The following is a 19,458-nucleotide window of genomic DNA, read 5'->3' as shown; positions in this document are numbered from 1 at the left end:
TGATGTGCAAAGAAATTGAGTGGCATAACCAAGTTCATAGAGCAGGTGATCTTGGACTGGCAACCAAGACAAGAATCTCAAACTCTGGACTTTTATCCAGACCAGTTGCTTCTCCAACCACAGCCCCATCTAACTCCACTGCCAGCGCCTTAAGAGTGCTGGTGTCTTGGGCTGCAGCCCCTGTCTTCAGGCGTAGTAGCCCCTACACTCCTCAGAAGGTCCAGACCCAGTGGAGGGAGCCCAGCAAAGCTACCAAACCCTACTCTGCAGGAGACAAGATCTTCATCTGCCCAAGATGGCCTGGCCTAGGAAATCTTCCCACTGATCAAATCATCCCCTCCACTGTACCTTTCTCTTCCCTAGAGCCAATACCCAGGCTTTATCTCAGGAAATGTCCGGGACCCAGGGCCGCTGAGATAGTTCTCAGAACACAATAGCAAAGCACATTTTTTTCACAGGGAAGAAAGGGAGGAGGAGAAAGTTCATAGTGATCACCAAGTTGGTTCTGAAAATGAGCCTTTATCTGCTCTGGCCCAGCTCTAGACCCATGGGTTAGTGTCAACCTCACAGCTAGCTCATCAGGTAGCTGTTTAAAGTCCAAAGCTAGGTGAGAGAGTTCACTATCCAGAGGTAAAGATGCATAAATATAAAAAACAATGAGAGACTTGTCTGTCAGCCACCAGGCCACTACACCCCAGGGAAAAGCCAGTGACAAGCAGGCTTGGTGGCAAGCATCTATATGATCTTTTATATAAGAGCAGAAAGATCAAGAGTTTGAGTCCAGCCTGGATTATATGGTAAGACCTGTCTCAGTCTGGAGAGACAGCTCAGCAGTTAAGAGCACATACTACTCTTGCAGAAGACCAGAGTTCAGTTCCCAGCACCTACACTGCATGATTCACAACTGCCTATAACTCCAGCTCCAGGAGATCCAATGCCTTCTTCTGGCTTCCAGAGATACCTGCATTTACACGTGCAAACCTACACACATACATACACATAATGAAAAATAAAATAAATCTTTTTAAAAAATTAAAATAGGCACTAAACTACTGGAAACTGGAAGCACGTCACCAAGCCCCTAGCATGGAGGGCGTCACTGAACTTTGGTCAAGGAAAAAGTGTCTGTGTGGCATCTTCCTTTCAGGAAACACAATGCAGTGAGCAGGATACTATGATGGTTATAAGATCCCAATAATCATTCTAAGCAGTGGGGGGGGGAAGAGAGAAGAGAAGAGAAGAGAAGAGAAGAGAAGAGAAGAGAAGAGAAGAGAAGGGGGAGGGAAGGAGGGAGGGAGGGAGGGAGAGAAGGAAGGAGATGATGGGAAAGTAGGTAGATAGACAACAGACAGAATCAAATGAAGTCCCAAGAAACCTATAGTTAAATTACACCTGAATTATTTGACTCTATCTGCCACTTCTGAGTGAAGGACTGCCAATGGCCCTGGGATCCAATGCTTATGAAAGAATCCAAGAAGAACAACAGTCTCAAGCAACCTCAGGAAGCCAGCATCCCTCACCTCCAGGTACTAGAGGACTAATTAGGCTGAGTTAAGTGACCAGAAGTACTGTGTAAAAAGAGCGATTAAAGCCGGGCGTGATGGTGCATGCCTTTAATCTCAGCACTCAGGAGGCAGAGGCAGGTGGATATCTGTGAGTTCAAGGCCAGCCTGGTCTACATAGCAAGTTCAGACCAGCTGGAGCTACAGGGAGACCTTGTCTCAAAAATACCAAAAAAAAAAAAAACTATGCGAGATGTGAGATATGAATTCACACAATTAGCAATCATACTTCACATTTACCTAAGAATTTGTGGCATAGTTCTCTGAGCAGACAACTCCTTTTAGCATATTCTCATTCTTTGGGGCTCATTAAAACTTAGTTAAGTTTGAAACATTAAAGAAATATGTGAAGGAGATGGAAAGAATGTGCTTGTTCTGTCACACTGAGCCATCAGCATTTTAATAGCTCTCTGAAGATACATTTTAATTTCTCAGACTCAAAATACTTGTTTCTAGCAATTCTAAAGCTTTGGGTGAGTTTCAAGAACCCAGGTGGACAATGTGATACTGATGATGTTCATCCATATATGTAGCAGGTTATAAAATATCCTCGTGGCACATCTTTTATGAAAGCGATTTGCATTTTTCATTGGAAACGTTGCTGATGTATACTCTTCTCATCACTGTAGCCAAATGCTTGACAGAAGCAGCTTAAGGAAGGAGAGGTTCATTTGGGCATACAATTTCAGAGTCATTGTGGTGGGGAAGGCTTGGTAGCTGTAAGAACTCAGTCCATGGGAGTGGGCGCTTGGGGCATGGTTGTTCGTATCTTGACAAATCAGGAAGCAGAGATTCCTGACCAGAACCAGAGACGGATACCATTTTCAGGGCCTATCCCCAGTGATCTAACTCTGCTAGCTAGGCCACAGTCTCAAAGATTCCAAAACCTCCTAAACAGCACTGCTCATTGGGGTCCAGGTGTTCAAACACATGAGCCTGTAGGGGTATAGTTCACATTCATAACACCTGGGAAGCAAGTAGGAGTTGTTTCTCATTATGGAGATACAGTGCTTACTGGCTTGCTCCTCTGGCCAGTGCTCAGCTTGCTTTTTTATACAAGCCTGGACAACCTGCCCAGGGATGACACCATCCATAGTGGGCTTGGGCCCTCCCACATCACTCAACAGTCAAGAAAATTCTCCACAGACATGGCTACAGACCAATGGGGGAAATTACTCAACTGAAGTTCCCTTCACCTAGGTGTGTCAAACTGACAACTGAAGTTATCCAGCACAACTTACTAGAACACTAGATGTTCTTGCAGTGTGTCAGATCTTTCTAATGGGTAAGAATTATTGAGACGAGACCCCTCCTCTTATATATAGATGGAGACCATGTCCCTGTGTCTCTGTCTCTGTCTCTCTTTCTCTGTCTCTCTGTCTGTCTCTCTCTCTCTCTCTCTCTCTCTCTCTCTCACACACACACACACACACACACACAAGCAAGACAGTAACATTTGGTTGTGATTAATTAGTCAAGCAGATGCAACACAAATCAGCTAAGCTTTCAAGCACGAAGGCACAACACAATGGAGTGGCTTTCCTTGGTCTCTGGCTCACTGATGGTACACAGACAACCTTAGGTACTGTTTATTCTGTTTCAGTCCAATCTTAGACACCTCCCTCTGGCTGTCTCCCTTCAGGTGACTCATTTAAATTCTGAGCCTTAACTAAATTTCGTAAAGAAATTGACCATTCCCTCATTTGAAAACTTCTCCGATTTTCCTTTTCCCAAATTGGGCATCTGTGGGCAGAATTTGATGTCCCTGTTCCCTCGGGAGTACAGACTTGCTGTCTCCAGTGGCATAGTGTACAGTGAAGGACTGGGACTGTGTGTGCTCGGCTGCAAGAAAGACCACAGTCCTGTCTTCCAGTTCACCCTTTGAGAAAATAATCAGCCTTTTCGTGCTCGTTTGTTTAAAGTATATTAGAAATGAATCACTCTGAGGAAGTACCCATGAACAGGAATGGTACAGGCTTAAAACATCCATCAGTTTGTTTGAGCTGACCACTTGTGATTCTGTATGGAAATGATTTCATAGGAAGGATTTGATCTTTCATATCTGGACCTAAATGTTTCCTTTCAGAAATTTTTCATTAAAAACAGAAAAGAAGAGCATCATTGGGGTTAGTTTTGCTTGCACTGGTTTCATTTCTATTTTTAATCATTTTGAAGTCGTCATTGGCATGTTTTAGATAAGCCATGGCAGAATGAGATGAAGACCGAGACATGAACAGGTGTACATTTGAACAGGACGTGAACAGGTGTACATTTGAATTGCACCAATAATGTTGAGGGTTTTGCTTACATTATGGTAGGGAAATGATTCCGTTCTGTTTGTCTATCAACTTTCTACCTCAGTGTTATTTTGCAACTCATTAGAAAACCTCTCCAGAGTTGAATTTACCCATGGCATACTTCCTGATGTTTGGCCAGAGCAACACAAACATTTCCATGTTTGGACAAGTTCAACTTTTCAATATTAAAGCTCTAACAAGTTCTCCCTTGAAATTATGAGTAACTGCCCTTAAGCTTAGTCAGAGGGATTCCAAAGTAATATAATCCTGAGCTGGAAAGTACTTGTTTTTTATTTCATCAATCGATGGCAGATAGGAAAAGAGACAAAACTGAACAAATTCAGTCATGTTTGAACCCCTTGTTTATGTGACACCACCAAACTACCAAAAAATTTTCGTGTCCGTAGTAAAAGACTTTTAGAAGAATTCAAAGACCAAGGAAGAAATGATGTTTTTTGTTTTCACACTGACTACAATTAATAAATATTAATAATATGTTTTCCCATCCATGATGTTTTGGTAGAGCTAAGGTCACAAGTTCCTTAGATGTAAATATTCTGAATTTATAATATAATGGATTTTATGGAAAAGACCAAAAGTAAAACTAAAACTCTTCCCATAAATAATAGTGTCTTGAACCCCCAGTTGTGCCTGACCCACTGTGAAATGAATGTGGATAAAGTGATGCAGTGATCATCGTGATGATGAAGTGAGTGGAGATGAGGGTGGTTCTGGTGATATTTAGATACACACTGAGTGCTTGTCTAGGTTCAAAGCATTATTTCAAGAATATTACATGAATTAACTTGTGAAATCCTGTCACATATTATGTTATTCCCATTTCATAGATGAGGACTCAGAGCCTGAGAGAGGTTAAGTAACTTGTTTACAACCAGATAAATAAAACAAAAATGCATGTCAGTCTGCTGCTAAATAAACAGTTGTCATATTTTATTTATTCTGGGCACTGGAGTTGCTTTGAGATGCATTAGTATTCCATATTAAATCATAACTTTCTACAGAAGTTCTTCATATGTTTCCTCTTTGTAACCTGCATTTCTATAGCAGTCTAGGCCATGTTTTATCATGTTAGAGTCACTTTACATAGTCCTTTCAGTACTGTGAGTATTTGATACGAATTAGTGGGATGGGCACTTTCATATTTAAACTCTCCAAAAATATTGTAAAACACCTCTATAACACCTTACATTGGTTCCTATTAATTATATTTGCATATGCATTCTACAGAATTTATATAACCTTGTGCTAACATGGCAAAATACATTCCCCAAACTACAGGGTATGTTTAAAATACACATTGATCACTCTGGTATGACCATAATTTTCCTATCATTATAAATTTGTTATAAATTTGGATAATATGTCTACCTACAGAGTCCCACAGTTACAATATCAATATTGTAAATCTGAGAACTATCACACACCTCAATGCACAGGGAATTATTCTCACAAGATTTGTCACTTTTTAGGAGAATGACTCGCTGGGGGGAGTTTGATGATCTTTATCATATTAGTGAGCTGGACAGAACCCAAATCCCAGTGTCCGAAGGAAGGAATTCCCAGGAAGGTCAGTATCAAAGCCTTATTAATGTGGAGATTTTTTTTAAATCAACACGAACATGACTTTTGAATGTTTTCCTCTTACACAGCACTAGTAAGCATAGTAGCCTAGTCACTACATTGCTCATGTGATGGTTGGAGCCTTACTTTGCTGTATAAAACTGCATCAACTTTTTTAAAGTCTGCATATAGTCACCTAACTTTATTCGAATGGGTAAGCCAAATGATTTGAATGAAGTTTTTATCCATAAAATTGTTCAAGACTTTTCCCATAGATTAGATACTTATTTGGTTTTTGTTTGTTTGTTTGTTCTGGGGTTTTTTTTGGGGGGTGGGGGGTTGTTTTGTTTTGTTTTTTGTCTTTTTGAGACAGGGTCTCCCTGTAGCCCCAGCTGGTCTGGAACTATGTAGACCAGGCTGGTCTTTGAACTCACAGAGATCTGCCTGCCTCTGCCTCTCAAGTACAGTACTGGGACTAAAGGTGTGTGCCACCATGCCCAGCTTTGGATTAGATATTTATTATTCTCATTAGCTACAGGTATTAGGCAAGCCCATTACAACTAATCCCATAGCATTTTAGAAGATGCGCGATTTCATTAGTTGATACATAGTTAAATATGTATGCCTTAGAAAGAGGCAACTATACTGCAGTTGTTTTTATTTTGACAGTTATTCTAAATGTGTGTGTATATGTCTTGGTGTGGTTGCACAGACATGGGTGCGCCATGAGTGCAAATGGAGGAAAGAGGTCAAAGTCAGCTATTTTCTTAACTGCTTTCCACATTATTTTTTAGAGGGTTTCTCAATTAACCTATAGCTGTCCTATAGCTGGGCTGCCTGGCTAGTGAGCGCTGACTAGTGAGTGCTAGGGTTCCTCCTGCCTCCACCTTATCTGCACTGAAACTAAAGACCCATACCAACACTTAAGGGCTTTTTTTAAACATGGGGGTGGGTGCCGAGGATCCTCATACTTACAAAGAAGGCATTTTGCCAACCCCCTCTAATTTTTTAGAAGAGAAATCTACCGAAACATAAAAAGGTCTCCTGTCAAACCTGACAATCCAGTGAAAAAGGTCAGCTCCTGTGTTGTCCTAGTTTGTTTCTCCATTGCTGTGACAAAACACTCTGACCACTACCAACTTGGGGAGGAAAGGGTTTATTCAGCTTACATCTCCCAGGTTGTAGTTCATCAGGGAGCCCAAGGTAGAAACTCAGGGCAGGGACTTGGAGGCAGGAGCTGGAGCACAGGCCATGGAGGAACGCTGCTTACTGGCTTGCTCCTCTGGTCCCTGTTCAGCTTGCTTTCTTATGCAACACAGGCCCACCTGCCCAGGGGTGGCACCACCCACAGTGGCCTGGGCCCTCCCACATCACTCATCAAGAAGATGCCCTTCAGACATGGCCACAGGCCAGTCCAATAGAGGCAATTCCCCGATTGAGTCTCCCTCAACCCAGGTGTTGACACTAGTGTTGACACTAAAGCTATATAGGACACGTGTCATGGGACATTCGCTTATTGTAATAAGGATGATGTGAAAATAATAGCAGTAGTGATAGTGACATTGGTAGCAGCAATTTACGAAGACTGTCGAGTGCCAGGCATGACATCTTGTATTATGTAGAGAGATCCAAGAAGTAGTTAATGACTAAAACTAGGAAACAGAGTGGTAAGCTTCATGTTCTTGGGCTGAGGCCATGATATTGCCAAGCCGGGTTCAGACTACCAGCATTAACTTCAACATTTACTAACAGTGCCTAGTGTTTAGTTTCTATTTTTAGTTTAAACCATTCTCTGCTTCCTCTGCTCTCTATCTCCATAAGCTCCTGGGATGGAGAGATGACTAGCAGTTACGAGCACTGGCTGCTCTTGCTGAAGACTCAGGTTCAGCTCTCAGCACCCACATGGCAGCTAACAACCATCTCTAACTCCAGTTCTAGGGAATCCGATGCCCTTTTCTGACCTCTGCAGGTATTACATGACATGGGTGCATTTACATGCATGCAGGCAATACACTCATACACATAAAATTTTAAAATTAACAAAATATTTAGAAAAGGCTTAACAGCACTTGGGAGATGGAGGCAGGAGAATGGAGTTCAAGGTTCATAGTGAGATTGAGGTCAGCTTAAGCTACATGAGATGCTGTCTCAAAAATAAAAAATAAGTAAATAAACACTTGGAATGTTCTGAGGCACTAGCCCAAAGCTCTGCATACCATAGGAATGACTTCTCAAGTGTTTCGGTAGTTTTATAGGTAAACTAAGGCCCAAAGTCCATTTGCTTAGGAAAGTCTAATAAGCTTGGAATCAAGACAAAATAGAGATCCGGTGCTGTTTCCATTGCTTAGAAGCACTGTGCTCATGTAAAACCCACTTCAGCCTACCATGTTTTTAAATTTTATTTATGTTTTATGTGTGTGTATGAGTGTTTACTTCCATGTGTATAAGTGTACCATATGTGGGCAATGCTCACAGAGACCAGAAAGGGGCAGTAGATTCCTTGGAACTGGAGTTACAGATGGTTGTCAGCCACCATGTGGGTCCTGGAAACCGAACCTGGGTTCTCTTCAAGAGCTGCCAGTGCTTTTAACCACTGAGCTATCTCTCTAGCCCCTCACCGTATTTTTAATCTTACCTGTATGAGACCAGATTGATAGCCAGATTTTTCCCACCTCTTACATGCTGAAATTCTGTATAATTTACCCTCCCCCAAAAAAAAAGATTGAAAAAATGCAAACCCCAAACGTGATCACTTTGATCGTTAAACATAATTCAGTGGCAGAATTTGCTGTCTGACCAATCCTAGACAGCATCTAATAAGTAAATATATAGCCCAGCAGTATGCTATAATGCATGTAAATTGCCAGGAAAGAACAGTATGCCTAACGTTAATCAAAGCATACCAGTCTCCCTAAGATGCAAGAAGATAGGCAGCTAAATGATATGGGCTTGTGATCTTTATTCTTCCCAGACTATTTATCTTATCACAGCAGCACTCTGAAGCCGTACGCAGAGGAAGAGCCAGAATCCCCATTGCTCTACAGAACCATGAGTGAAGCAGCTCTGGTGAGGAAAAGGATGAAGGCTCCAGTGATGGACAGAAAAGACAGGCAGAGCCATAGGGCCTCCATTAACGGACACTTCTACAACCATGAGGTGAGCTACGATTCCATGAATGTGAAATAGCGTTTCTACTCACTAACGATAGCATTTCATTCCACTTATAGATTTAAGACAGTATCAGCAATGGCAGTAGATATCTCACACTCATTGATCACTTCCTATGTGCTAACTAGTAAGCTAAATTTTAAATAGGTTCTTGTTTGTTTCTTTAGATTTTTTTTTTTAAATACAAATTTTCAGTATGTAACCTATGTTTACCAGGAATTTGCAGGCTGGCCTCAAACTCTCCATCCTCCTTCCTCCACTTCCCAAGGCCTGGAATTACAGACCCGTGCTATCATATCTAATTTTAAACAGATTTTTAATGTTATCTTATTAACCATTAAAACTATGCTCTGAGGTAGGTACCATTATTTTATCTTCTTTAGAGACATTGAGCAATTTCTCTTAGGTCACACTGCTTTTAATAATACTTCTAAACTTTAACCCACATTTGCTTTGCTCCAGAATTCAGGTTGTTAACCATTGTGAGAGGTGAACTCCTCCTACGTGCTGGGCAGAGAGACAAGCATTTGAAATATGCAGATGAGTCAGATGAGGTCTCTGCCAGCTTGGGGTGCAAAGCTTGGGCAGGTAAACCAACAAAACAAACCAAATAACAAGCCAGAATAACAGAAGGGTTCCAATTGAATATGGTTTAAAGGACACTGACATTTAAACTAAAGGAAAGTCACCTTCAGCCAGAACCTATGGATGTCACCAGATCAAACTTCCCATGTTGCATATTTCCATTCATATCCTACACTCATATGCAAAATGTTTATGCAAGTGTGGCTAGACTTTAGGTAAAATTTGCATTCTGATTTCCTTGCTAATATTTGTAAAATTTACACTTGCCTTTCTGTAATATTTAAAGGCAATTTGCTTTTGAAGATGTATCATCACACTTCCGGAATTGAAAGACTGCATGTTGTATATTTTATTAATTATTCATATAATCATTTGACAAATACTTAAGAAACACTTACATAGTGCCCAGCATGTTCTGAGTCCTGTAATGAGAAATGCTAACTTGTTTCTCTGTGGACTTTTTCCTATAGGGTTTTCTGCATCATGTCTTCTTTCCACCTTGGGAGGTATTAGTAGTATAATAATATAATTTGGAAATTCCTTCTTAGTTCTTTGTCCAAATTAGTTATTTTTAATTTTCAAGAATTATCCCTCTAGCTATATAAAGTAGCACTGACAGCCCCCACAGACCTGCAATCACCTGATTTGTTCCTCCCCTCAGAATTAGTCCACATGTTACCATCTTGTGTGTTCACTTGTGTTAAAGAGGGAAAGGCTGATATTTCTCTAAATGAGTGGCTTGAAGATGTATGTCACATGCTGAGAATGAATGTGGCCCTGTACTGTGGCTGTATGATGGAATCTGGTACCTGACAAAATTAAAAACTAAGACTCAGTCTCTCAGTCTTGTCCTCCCCTCAGAATTAGTCCACATGTTACCATCTTGTGTGTTCACTTGTGTTAAAGAGGGAAAGGCTGATATTTCTCTAAATGAGTGGCTTGAAGATGTATGTCACATGCTGAGAATGAATGTGGCCCTGCACTGTGGCTGTATGATGGAATCTGGTACCTGACAAAGTTAAAAACTAAGACTCAGTCTCTCAGTCTTAGTCCCTTCATGCTTTACAAGGTAGCTTGGGAATAAAGGAAACATGGGCCTAGCCCTGTGCACAGGACCTGACACAAAGGAAGAGCTGTGTTCATGGGAACTGTATTATTGATTGAATGAGCTCCATCTGATGGCAGGTCTTTTCTACAAATGTCATTCACTGCAGTTTAATGACTAGAAGAAAACAACAGAAACAAAAAAATAAATGAAAAGCAAAACCCAAAGCACTCTCGCAATGAGTGTGCAGTGATGGCCACCTAAGAACTTCGGTGATATGTTCTATAAGTTGGTGTGTGTTGCAAGATACATTCATCACTTACTGCCAATTTTGATACACTGTAGATTAGCAACCACATTGAAGGATTAGACTGATTTTTAGAGGTAAATTATGATGACTATGACTTGATTGGCAATGTTTTTCTATACATAAAGCAATAAATGATTGTTATATATGTGCATTTTATATATTTATATATGTGGATTATATACTTATAACATATATATGGATTATGGCATGGGTTCTATTGTGTATTTTGGCTAATACAAGAATGTGATTTTAATATACATCTCTGAAAACTGTGCTTCCAAATACATTACATATTAGGGCTCCAGAAAGGCTCCTGAGGGGCCTCTGACCCTTCTCTTGTATGTTAATATGAAATCATTGGGCACTCAAGATCTTAAGTGAGCTGATAAAGCTACAGTTAGTACATACTAGAACCTAGGTCTCCTGAATCCCAACCCAGTGGTATTGTGACTCTGTGAAGTGTCTTTACATACACAACATCCAACCACATATCCAACACCCTCACATCAGCTTGGTGCAGGATGAACATACCGTACTCCAGGCCGCCGTCAAGCACATAAGCTCTGTGCCTTAGGGTCACAGAGTGGCTCATTCACGCTGACAAAAAACTGAATCTTCTCATTCTTGCCAAAGTCTGGCCCAGGCATTCTCTATATGCCTTCACAGAAACTTACCTACATATTAAGGGTTTTTCTAACTTATATACAAACACAAAATATGTTTATTCACTGATCTCCCTGTTTAAGAGTTCATCTGTCTACATTCCCATGAGCTACCTCAAAACCTATTCATGTCTACGTCTGAACCCACCATATTTTTACCAAGTCTTGAGATACTTTGAGGTTGCACATATCAATGAATCTTAAGAAAACAAAGCTTTACTTAATACTCTTTCTATTTTTAAATATACATTTCATTCTTTCTTTCTGTCACCCAATGAATAAACCTTTTCCCCCTTTCATGCTCTGTGCACACAGTTGTTTCTCTCAGGATGAGTGTCCTGAGGTAGCACACACCATCCGTTACCTGCTTCAGAGTCTCCACCCAATATTGTTTCTTTCTTATTTAAACAGATAACATTTTTATCATAAAATTTTAAATTATATTTTTACTTCTTGCTATTAGAATTGTCTATTAATATTTACAAAAGGTTTAGAATAGATTTTATACAATATTTATTTTTATTATGCACATAATTATTAAATCAATGTCTGCTTGAGAATTCTATGACATCCTTTGGAGTCATATCATTTTTAGGACTTAAATTATTCTCCCACTTTAGGTTCAAGATAAGAACAATTGCTAGTCTGATATGCTTTCAAGGATTCATATGATTTTTTTTTGCTTTTGTTCTAGACATCTATTTTCACCCCAGCCTTTGGATCAGAAACTAAAGTCAGAATAAATAGTAACATGAGAACAGAAGAAGTAATAAAACAACTTCTCCAAAAGTTTAAGGTAATCTTTATCACTAAATTGAGCTAAAAGTATCTTGACTGTCATGTAACTGAGACACAGAAATGCACTCTTCTGAGGAAGACCTGTGGACATGTAAATCAAAATCCTGTTCACCTCTAAGAGATCTTTCCTTCAGATCAACCACCCCCTGGGAAGTCACATGATTCCCCTCGGATCAATACTTAGTGTCTGAATACTAAATACTGAATAGTTAGTGTCTGAAAGTGAAAAGGACAAATGAGGACATTGGTGCAGAATTTGGGTCTGGTTGGCTTGGGGAACATCATACAGAAACAAATAATCACATTTGTTCATATTTTGCATTGACAGATTGAGAATAGCCCTCAGGATTTTGCTCTTTACATTATTTTTGCAACCGGAGGTAAGAAAATGTGATCAGTCTTTGTACCTGGCTCCAGTGTATTACAGCTTTCTGCCCACAAACAAGGGAGAAGAGCAAGTCAAAAAAAAAGGAAAGAAAAGAAAAAGAATAAGGAAAAAGGAGGGAGGAAAATGATTGTTTATTATTATTGTTGCTGTTTGCTGATTGTTTTGGTGCTGGGAATCTGGGTTTGTTGTTGTTTACTGTTTGTCTGTTGCAGACTTTTGGAGCAGGGACTCAAGCAAGCTAAACACACACTTTACCACTGAGCTATACTTCTAGCCTGGAGAAATGGATCTAGACTATAATACATATTCAGCAATTTCAGAGAAAGATAATCTAAGAATAAAATATCTTCAAAGAGTTTATAATACAAAAGTGTTTGCTTGTTTGCCAGACAGGAAGTTGTCTGCATGGAGATCAGAGCCCTTAGGAATCCAGGGAGGGTTCTCCAGGAGCGCTTGGGCACTGTGTCTGTTCACTGCACTTCCTTTCTGCCTTTCCCTCCTTGCTCTGGCTCTTAGGGTCATCGTGTGGCTGCATGCAACTTCTCTCTGACTTGTTAATTTGCCTTTTCTTACTCCTCACTGGGTCTGACCCACTGGGAATATGATTCTCTCTCTCTCTCTCTCTCTCTCTCTCTCTCTCTCTCGTCTCTCTCCATATAGACTGTGTTCTGAATTTGGTGGGGTGGTCCAGGAATATATGTTTTCAATAATAATTCCAGATGGTCATAAAGCAAGATCATAAAGCAAGAAGCAGGCTTTGGAATGTCAACAATGGAACAAACTGAGGAGACGAAACCAAGTTAGCATTAGACTTAAAGGTCAAAAGAGGATTTTGCTGGGCTAAGGAGAAGAACAAAACTGTGAATGTTCCCTGTCGCTTCAGAAATGGCAGAGGAATTAAATCAGTGAACACTGAATTGGAATTGAAGCAGAAATAAATCTAATCCAGGGATGAGAACAGATTTGGCTGTTCTGAGGAAGGAAGTGAGGCAAGAGGAGAGAGAAAAGATAAATGTACAGATCGTGTGGGCTTTCTCTTTATTCTTCACTTCCATAAAATGAAACCCCAGATGTGAAACTATTTTGACAAAAAGCCAGGAGTACTTTTGTGTTGGGGATATTCATTGTAGGAATTATTTCTTTTATCTTTTAAAAACTTGAAGTTCTGGGAATATACCAAATTTTCTTTATCATGTTTTCATGACTGAATGTGTGAGACCCTCAGATAAATGAAAAGGACTATTTTCACAAACTTCTACATGGATATTCCAATTCTTGGGGTAACCAGGAATTGAGTGCAAAGGGAGAGGCGTTAAGGATAATTACAAGGTTTGGACCTCAAGAACAATAAAAATGGACTATATTAAATGAAGTTGGAAATAAATATTTGTTGAATGAATAAATTAGTAAAAATTACAAAGAATTAAGGTATGTTGCTTACTAGGTAGGACTAGAGAATTTTCTAAACAGTCTAACCAAAAATAAAATTGAATTTTTAGAACTATTAAGCAAACCATATGTTAAGAAAAAAGAAGTTCACTTGCAGTTTATGTAAAAAAAAAAAATTTTTTTTTTTTGGTCTTTTTGAGACAGGGTCTCCCTGTAGCCCCAGCTGACCTGGAACTCACTATGTAGACCAGGCTGGCCTTGAACTCACAGAGATCCACCTGCCTCTGCCTCCCGAGTGCTGGGATTAAAGGCGTGTACACACCTGGCTATGTAAAATTTTTAATTTCAATTTAAAGTAATTCCCCCCTTATCTGCAGTTTCACTCTTGATGGTTTCAGATGCCCAGGGTCAATCATAGTTCAAAAATATTTAATAGACTTCTGCAGAAATGAACAACTCATAGGTTTTAAATTGTGTACCATTCTGAGTAGAGTGAACTCTCGTGCATCTTTCCTTGCTCCTCCCTGGATGTGAATCATCCCTTTGTCCTCCATATCCACAATGGGGACCCTATTCTCCACTAGTCCCTTAGTACCCTCTTAGTTATCAAATAACACTTTTTTTTTTTTAAGTAATGGCCTCAAAGTACTAAAAGCAGTGATGCCGACATTTTTATTAGAATGTGTTGTGATAGCTGGTCTATTTTATTATTTGTAATGTTACTCTCTGTGACTAATTTATAAATTAAACTTTATCATAGGTATGTATGTATAGGAAAAACATACATACATATAGGTATAGGATTCAATACCATCTGCAGTTTGACGTGTCCCCTGAGGTCTTAGAACAGATTCCCCCATGGGTAAGGGGACACTATTCCACTTTTTTTCTTTTCTTTTTGAATGAGTTATTTCCGGGCCCTATTATTTCCAAAACTAGCAAAAGAAAGACAAAAACTGACAAATCCATCTCCTTTTTTCTCTTCCCAGTATTAATTCCTTTGTGTGGTTGATTCTTTTTTATTTGCAGAACAGAGAAGACTACAGAGAACAGATATTCCACTACTGCAGAGACTCATACAAGGACCATCCAAAAACAATGCTCGAATTTTCCTCATGGATAAAGATGAAGAAGAAATTAGCAGTAATGTATGAGCACCGTCACCCTCCGTTTCTGCACCTTCCCTTCTGCCTCAGCACTCCTTATGTAATACGCTCTGTTTTCTTTTTTGTTTTTTTCTTTCTTAGGTGGCTCAATACATTAACTTTCACTTTTCTCTCTTGGAATCCATTCTTCAAAGATTAAATGAAGAAGAGAAAAGAGAGATTGAAAGAATAGCAGCAAAGTCAGTCAAGAGCATGCACCTGGGTATTTGATCTTTATTGGATCCCATGTGCTACAGGTATCCCGTTTTTAACACTCTTCCTCTCCCGTTTCAGATTCAGTGCTGAAAGGACCCTTATACTGAAATGTCTTCAAAGTAAACAAGTGATGAAAACAGAGACAGAAGTTTAGCAGCAAAGGCCTCTACTGCTAGCCCACCTCAGCATTCAAATATATATGACCCCAAAGCTATAGAAAATTGAATGCCAATCAGCTTGTTTCTCTTTGAAATGATGAGGTTAACGCCACTTCAGACTTGGACTAAAACAGGATTAAACTTAGTTTCAGTAACTGAAAGAAGCTCGGATACTGTGTATTCCAAATATCTTTTACAGTGAATCAAGTAATGAACTCAGATTTCAGTGGCCTCTTCTCATATCATACAGTTTAGAGTTCTTTAAGCTTGCACTCTCAAGAGAACTGCACCATCAACTGACTCAGAGATGATGGGAATTAAAAACTTCCGGCTCTGGCCATCGACAAGCACATTCTTACACCACCATGGATCTGAGTGTGGCTGTGTTTCACAGCTCTGCAAATACTCTGGCATCCTCATACAATTTAAAAACATATTTATATAATTGATGGTTTTTAACTGTAATACCAGAGCTTTTTGTCCATTGGGAATAAAAAGATTTTGGACTCTACATATAAAGAAATCTAAATTTTAATTTTTTCAATCTAGACCCTCCATTTGCTTCTCTCTCTCTCTCTCTCTCTTTCTCTCTCTCTCTCTCTTCAACTGATGACTTCCAGTTTCTAAGCTTTTAAAAATTAGTTGTATTCATGTTCTTTCTTTTTGAAAACAAACGTGATATGGGGTAGGTCAAACAAGACTTGACCACAAATATGTAGTTGCTGCTGAGTGGTTACAATGGATGCAGCAAAGTTGCTGTAGCTCACCCAGGGTATTGCAGTATTCTTGTGGGATAGTCTGGAGACTCTCAAGGTGTGTACAGATCTGCTAAGCCCACTTGAAAAGAAATACTATGTGATTTTATTTATGAATTCTGTATTAAAATTGAATTTTATACCATGATCTATTTCCTAAACTACTTCCATTTGCATTTTTTATCTTAAATCAATCAAATTACCTGTGCTAACAAGTAAGGTTGCATTATTAACATTAAAATGTGAAGAATTTTAATAAAAAGCTATTTTCAGTATCACCAAAATCTGAACTGGGTAGCACTTTAAGTATACTGTGGCCATGGAAACAGCCAAGGAAATCTCCCTTTCTGAGTGAAACAAAGGCTTACATTTCTAATTCTTTACCTATTGATTAATAAGAATGTTTTCCTCTCATTAAAAAATTGCAAAAAGATTATTATATATTGCAAATCTAGCCAGGCATGGTGGCACATTCCTGTAATCCTAGCAGTCAGGAGGCCAAGGCAGGAAGATTTCTACAAATTCAAGGCCAGATCAGACTACACAGCCAGTTCCAGGCCAACATGTGCTGCAGAGTAAGGCCCTGTCTCAAAAATAAAAAAAGCAAAACATATGTATATATGCAAGATATGTATTTATGAAGTTTACAAAATGCATATAAAATTCACCATGCCTTGCATGGAAAAAGAAAAGAAGACAGTAGACATATGGAAAGAAAAATCACAGAAGAGAAAATGCAAATAGCTATTAACTATGAAAAATGTGTTTCAGCTGTGATCACCTGTGTCCATCAATGTGTAATCAGTACTGAGAAATCACACAGGAACTTAAGCAGGGGGAGTTTAGCATAAAGACTTTATTAAGCTATGATAGGACAGACAGTAACAATAAAGATGGAAAGAGAACTCGAAGGGGAACCCCAAGACTGAGGGAGAGAACCTAGAAACAAAAATTCGAATGGAGAATTCTGCATTCCCTGGGGAAGGTGCAGATCCAGTCCACTAGATAGATAGTCTATGGGCCACGCAGGCCAGACCTGGGCTGCACCTGTCCAGCAATTTGTGGAGTGTGGACCAGCCAGGGTTAGTGAGCAGAGGGACTCGGCACTCATAAAGACAGACTTAAGGCTGGTGCTGTAGGTGCTACTGAACCGAGAGTTGGAGTGGTCTTTTTTCCTACGGATCTATTATAAATCTATGATATGGATGGGGTCATAGGTCAGGCAAGAGGCTCATTAGATAGCCAGCCCCACGCAGCCCTTGAGTGTGCACAAATGTGAAGGGAAAATTGTAGACAGCGACTTGGGCTAAAGATTCGGCCTGCCCTGAGCTCCGGGTTATGCCATCATTACCTGAGCCAAAAACCGGAGAAGCAGGTCGGGGAAGAAACGCTGGGTAGAGCTACACCTCACCATGCACTAGCACTGGAGAAACCCCTGGATGCAGTCATGAAGGAAAAGTCCAGTGTCCAGGATACTGGCCTGTTAGCATACGGAAGACCTCTTCCCCTGCACTGTCTGCTGGCAAACTCTGGCATCGCGCAAGTGCATGCTGCAAAGGTAGTTAAAAAGGCCTACCTCTCATTTTTACAGCGCTGGTCACAAACTGAATTTGGGCTGAGAAAATAGTAACTATCATATCAGTAAAACAAAAACTCTGTTAGCAAAAATTAAACTACTATCGAAACATGATGATCTGGGCTCCAACAACTGATGGAAACACAAATGGAGATAATTTTTCTTGAAGCCAAGTTAGTATGAAAATTTACCCTTTAATTCTCTTTATAGGATTTTATCATATGGAAATTACCAGAGATACAAAGACTTCCTCAATATTTTTTGTGAAAAAATGAAGTAAAAAGACTATTTTTTTTTTGTTCAAAAATCGGCAAAAAAAAAAAAAAGATTAAAAAGGAAAAGAAAGACTTACTCAGAATGTTACTTTAGAATTATGTTTTAATTATAGGGCTAAATTCTTCTTATGTATCTAAGAATATATGTGTAAATATTACAAAATATTCATCCATGAGATTTATTTGTATATTTAGTTGTGCACACTACTATTTGTATATATACTCACAAACCAAAAATGGGTAATGTACAGATAGTAGAATGACATGATTCTTGTTTCTCTAATCTTTCTATATTTATTATATAGTCTATATATTGTTCAATGAGCATATTACTTTTTAAATCAAGAAAGAGAAAAATGTATCATGTAAAAGTTATCAAAAAAGCCTGGTATGGTGGTGCACCATACCAGCACCAAACCCAGTGCTCAGTTGTGGAACTCTACACATAGGATGAATGCATCTCTCAACTCTCACCAGAAAAGTTGCCTTAGGCAGAAGATGGTGACTAACAGAAACTCACAACTGGCCAGTTTGCAGAGAACCAGAGGCTGCAGACTGCTTATCTCCAGATAGGACACCTATTTCAAACCTCTGCTTCCCAAGGCTCAGGGATCATTGTGGAAGAGGGGGCAAAAAGGTCATAAGAGCCAAAGGTAGTGGATGACCACAAGGAAACAGTTTTCCACACAGCTGGTCGGTTACTCATATGAACTCACAGCAACGATGACAGCAGGCACAAGTCCTACGGAAGCTCAAACCAGACAAAATCCCAGCATAGACATGGGGAAGTGGATAAGGAATTCCAATCTAAGGGACTTTTAGCAACTGATGGCTGCTGGGAGGAGAGACAGTTTACCGGGATGGAACTCTTGGTAGGTTGACCAGGTCCTAGTGGATGGACTTACAGTAAGGACGACAAATCAGACTCTATAGGTCATATTTGCACATATAGTGGAGTACATTGAATTGGGCCAGAGCAGTGGGGGGAGATGAGGATGGGGGAGGGGATCTAAGTACCATCAAATTATATTCTTTAAAAATTGCAAAAATTCAATAAAATTTTTTAAGTAAAAAGATTTTAAAAAGCACTCCGGAGGCAGAGACAGGCTAACCTCTGTGAATTTGAGGTCAGCCTGGCCTACATAAGTGCGTTCCAAACCAGCTGGGGCTACAGGAGACCCTGTCTTTAAAAAAAATAAACAACGGGTCTGTAGAGATGGGCCAGCAGTTAAGAGCACTGTCTACTCTTGCAGATGACTTCGGTTGAGTTCCCAGCACCCACATGGTGGCTAACAGCCATCTGTAACTCCAGTTCCAGCATATCTGACGCCCTCTTCTGGCTTTTGTGGCCTTTGCACAACATGGTTGTACTTATATACATGCAGGCAAAACACCCGTACACATAAAATAAAAACAATAAATATTAAAACAAACAAAAAGAAAAGCTACCGACAGTATAACGAGCACATTTAGGAACAAACAGAATCCTACTTAATGCAAAACATTTCTAATTATTCAATTGAGACTTTAAATAGATTAGATTTTTTA

The 19,458-nt window shown here is 39.6% G+C and overlaps 1 protein-coding gene across 2 annotated transcripts in view; it reads left to right on the top strand.

The window, feature by feature from the left end:
* Rassf6 (Ras association domain family member 6) overlaps positions 1-15,894 on the top strand; it is a 62,675-nt gene extending 46,781 nt beyond the window's left edge. For both annotated transcript variants that reach the window (XM_017800729.2, XM_029568549.1), the window contains exons 5-11: positions 5,350-5,447; positions 8,412-8,596; positions 11,905-12,006; positions 12,337-12,388; positions 14,815-14,933; positions 15,033-15,130; positions 15,225-15,894. In XM_017800729.2, the coding sequence (XP_017656218.1) occupies positions 5,350-5,447; positions 8,412-8,596; positions 11,905-12,006; positions 12,337-12,388; positions 14,815-14,933; positions 15,033-15,130; positions 15,225-15,300 (730 nt within the window). In that variant the 3' untranslated portion in view covers positions 15,301-15,894. The remainder of the gene's footprint in view (positions 1-5,349; positions 5,448-8,411; positions 8,597-11,904; positions 12,007-12,336; positions 12,389-14,814; positions 14,934-15,032; positions 15,131-15,224) is intronic.
* Positions 15,895-19,458: the final 3,564 nt, after the last annotated feature.

Source organism: Nannospalax galili, unplaced genomic scaffold (genome assembly GCF_000622305.1).
Source record: "Nannospalax galili isolate Female #2095 unplaced genomic scaffold, S.galili_v1.0 scaffold800, whole genome shotgun sequence".
Taxonomy (NCBI): Eukaryota; Metazoa; Chordata; class Mammalia; order Rodentia; family Spalacidae; genus Nannospalax; species Nannospalax galili.
Note: the sequence above shows the minus strand (reverse complement) of the source record. Positions and strands in the feature narration are given on the sequence as shown.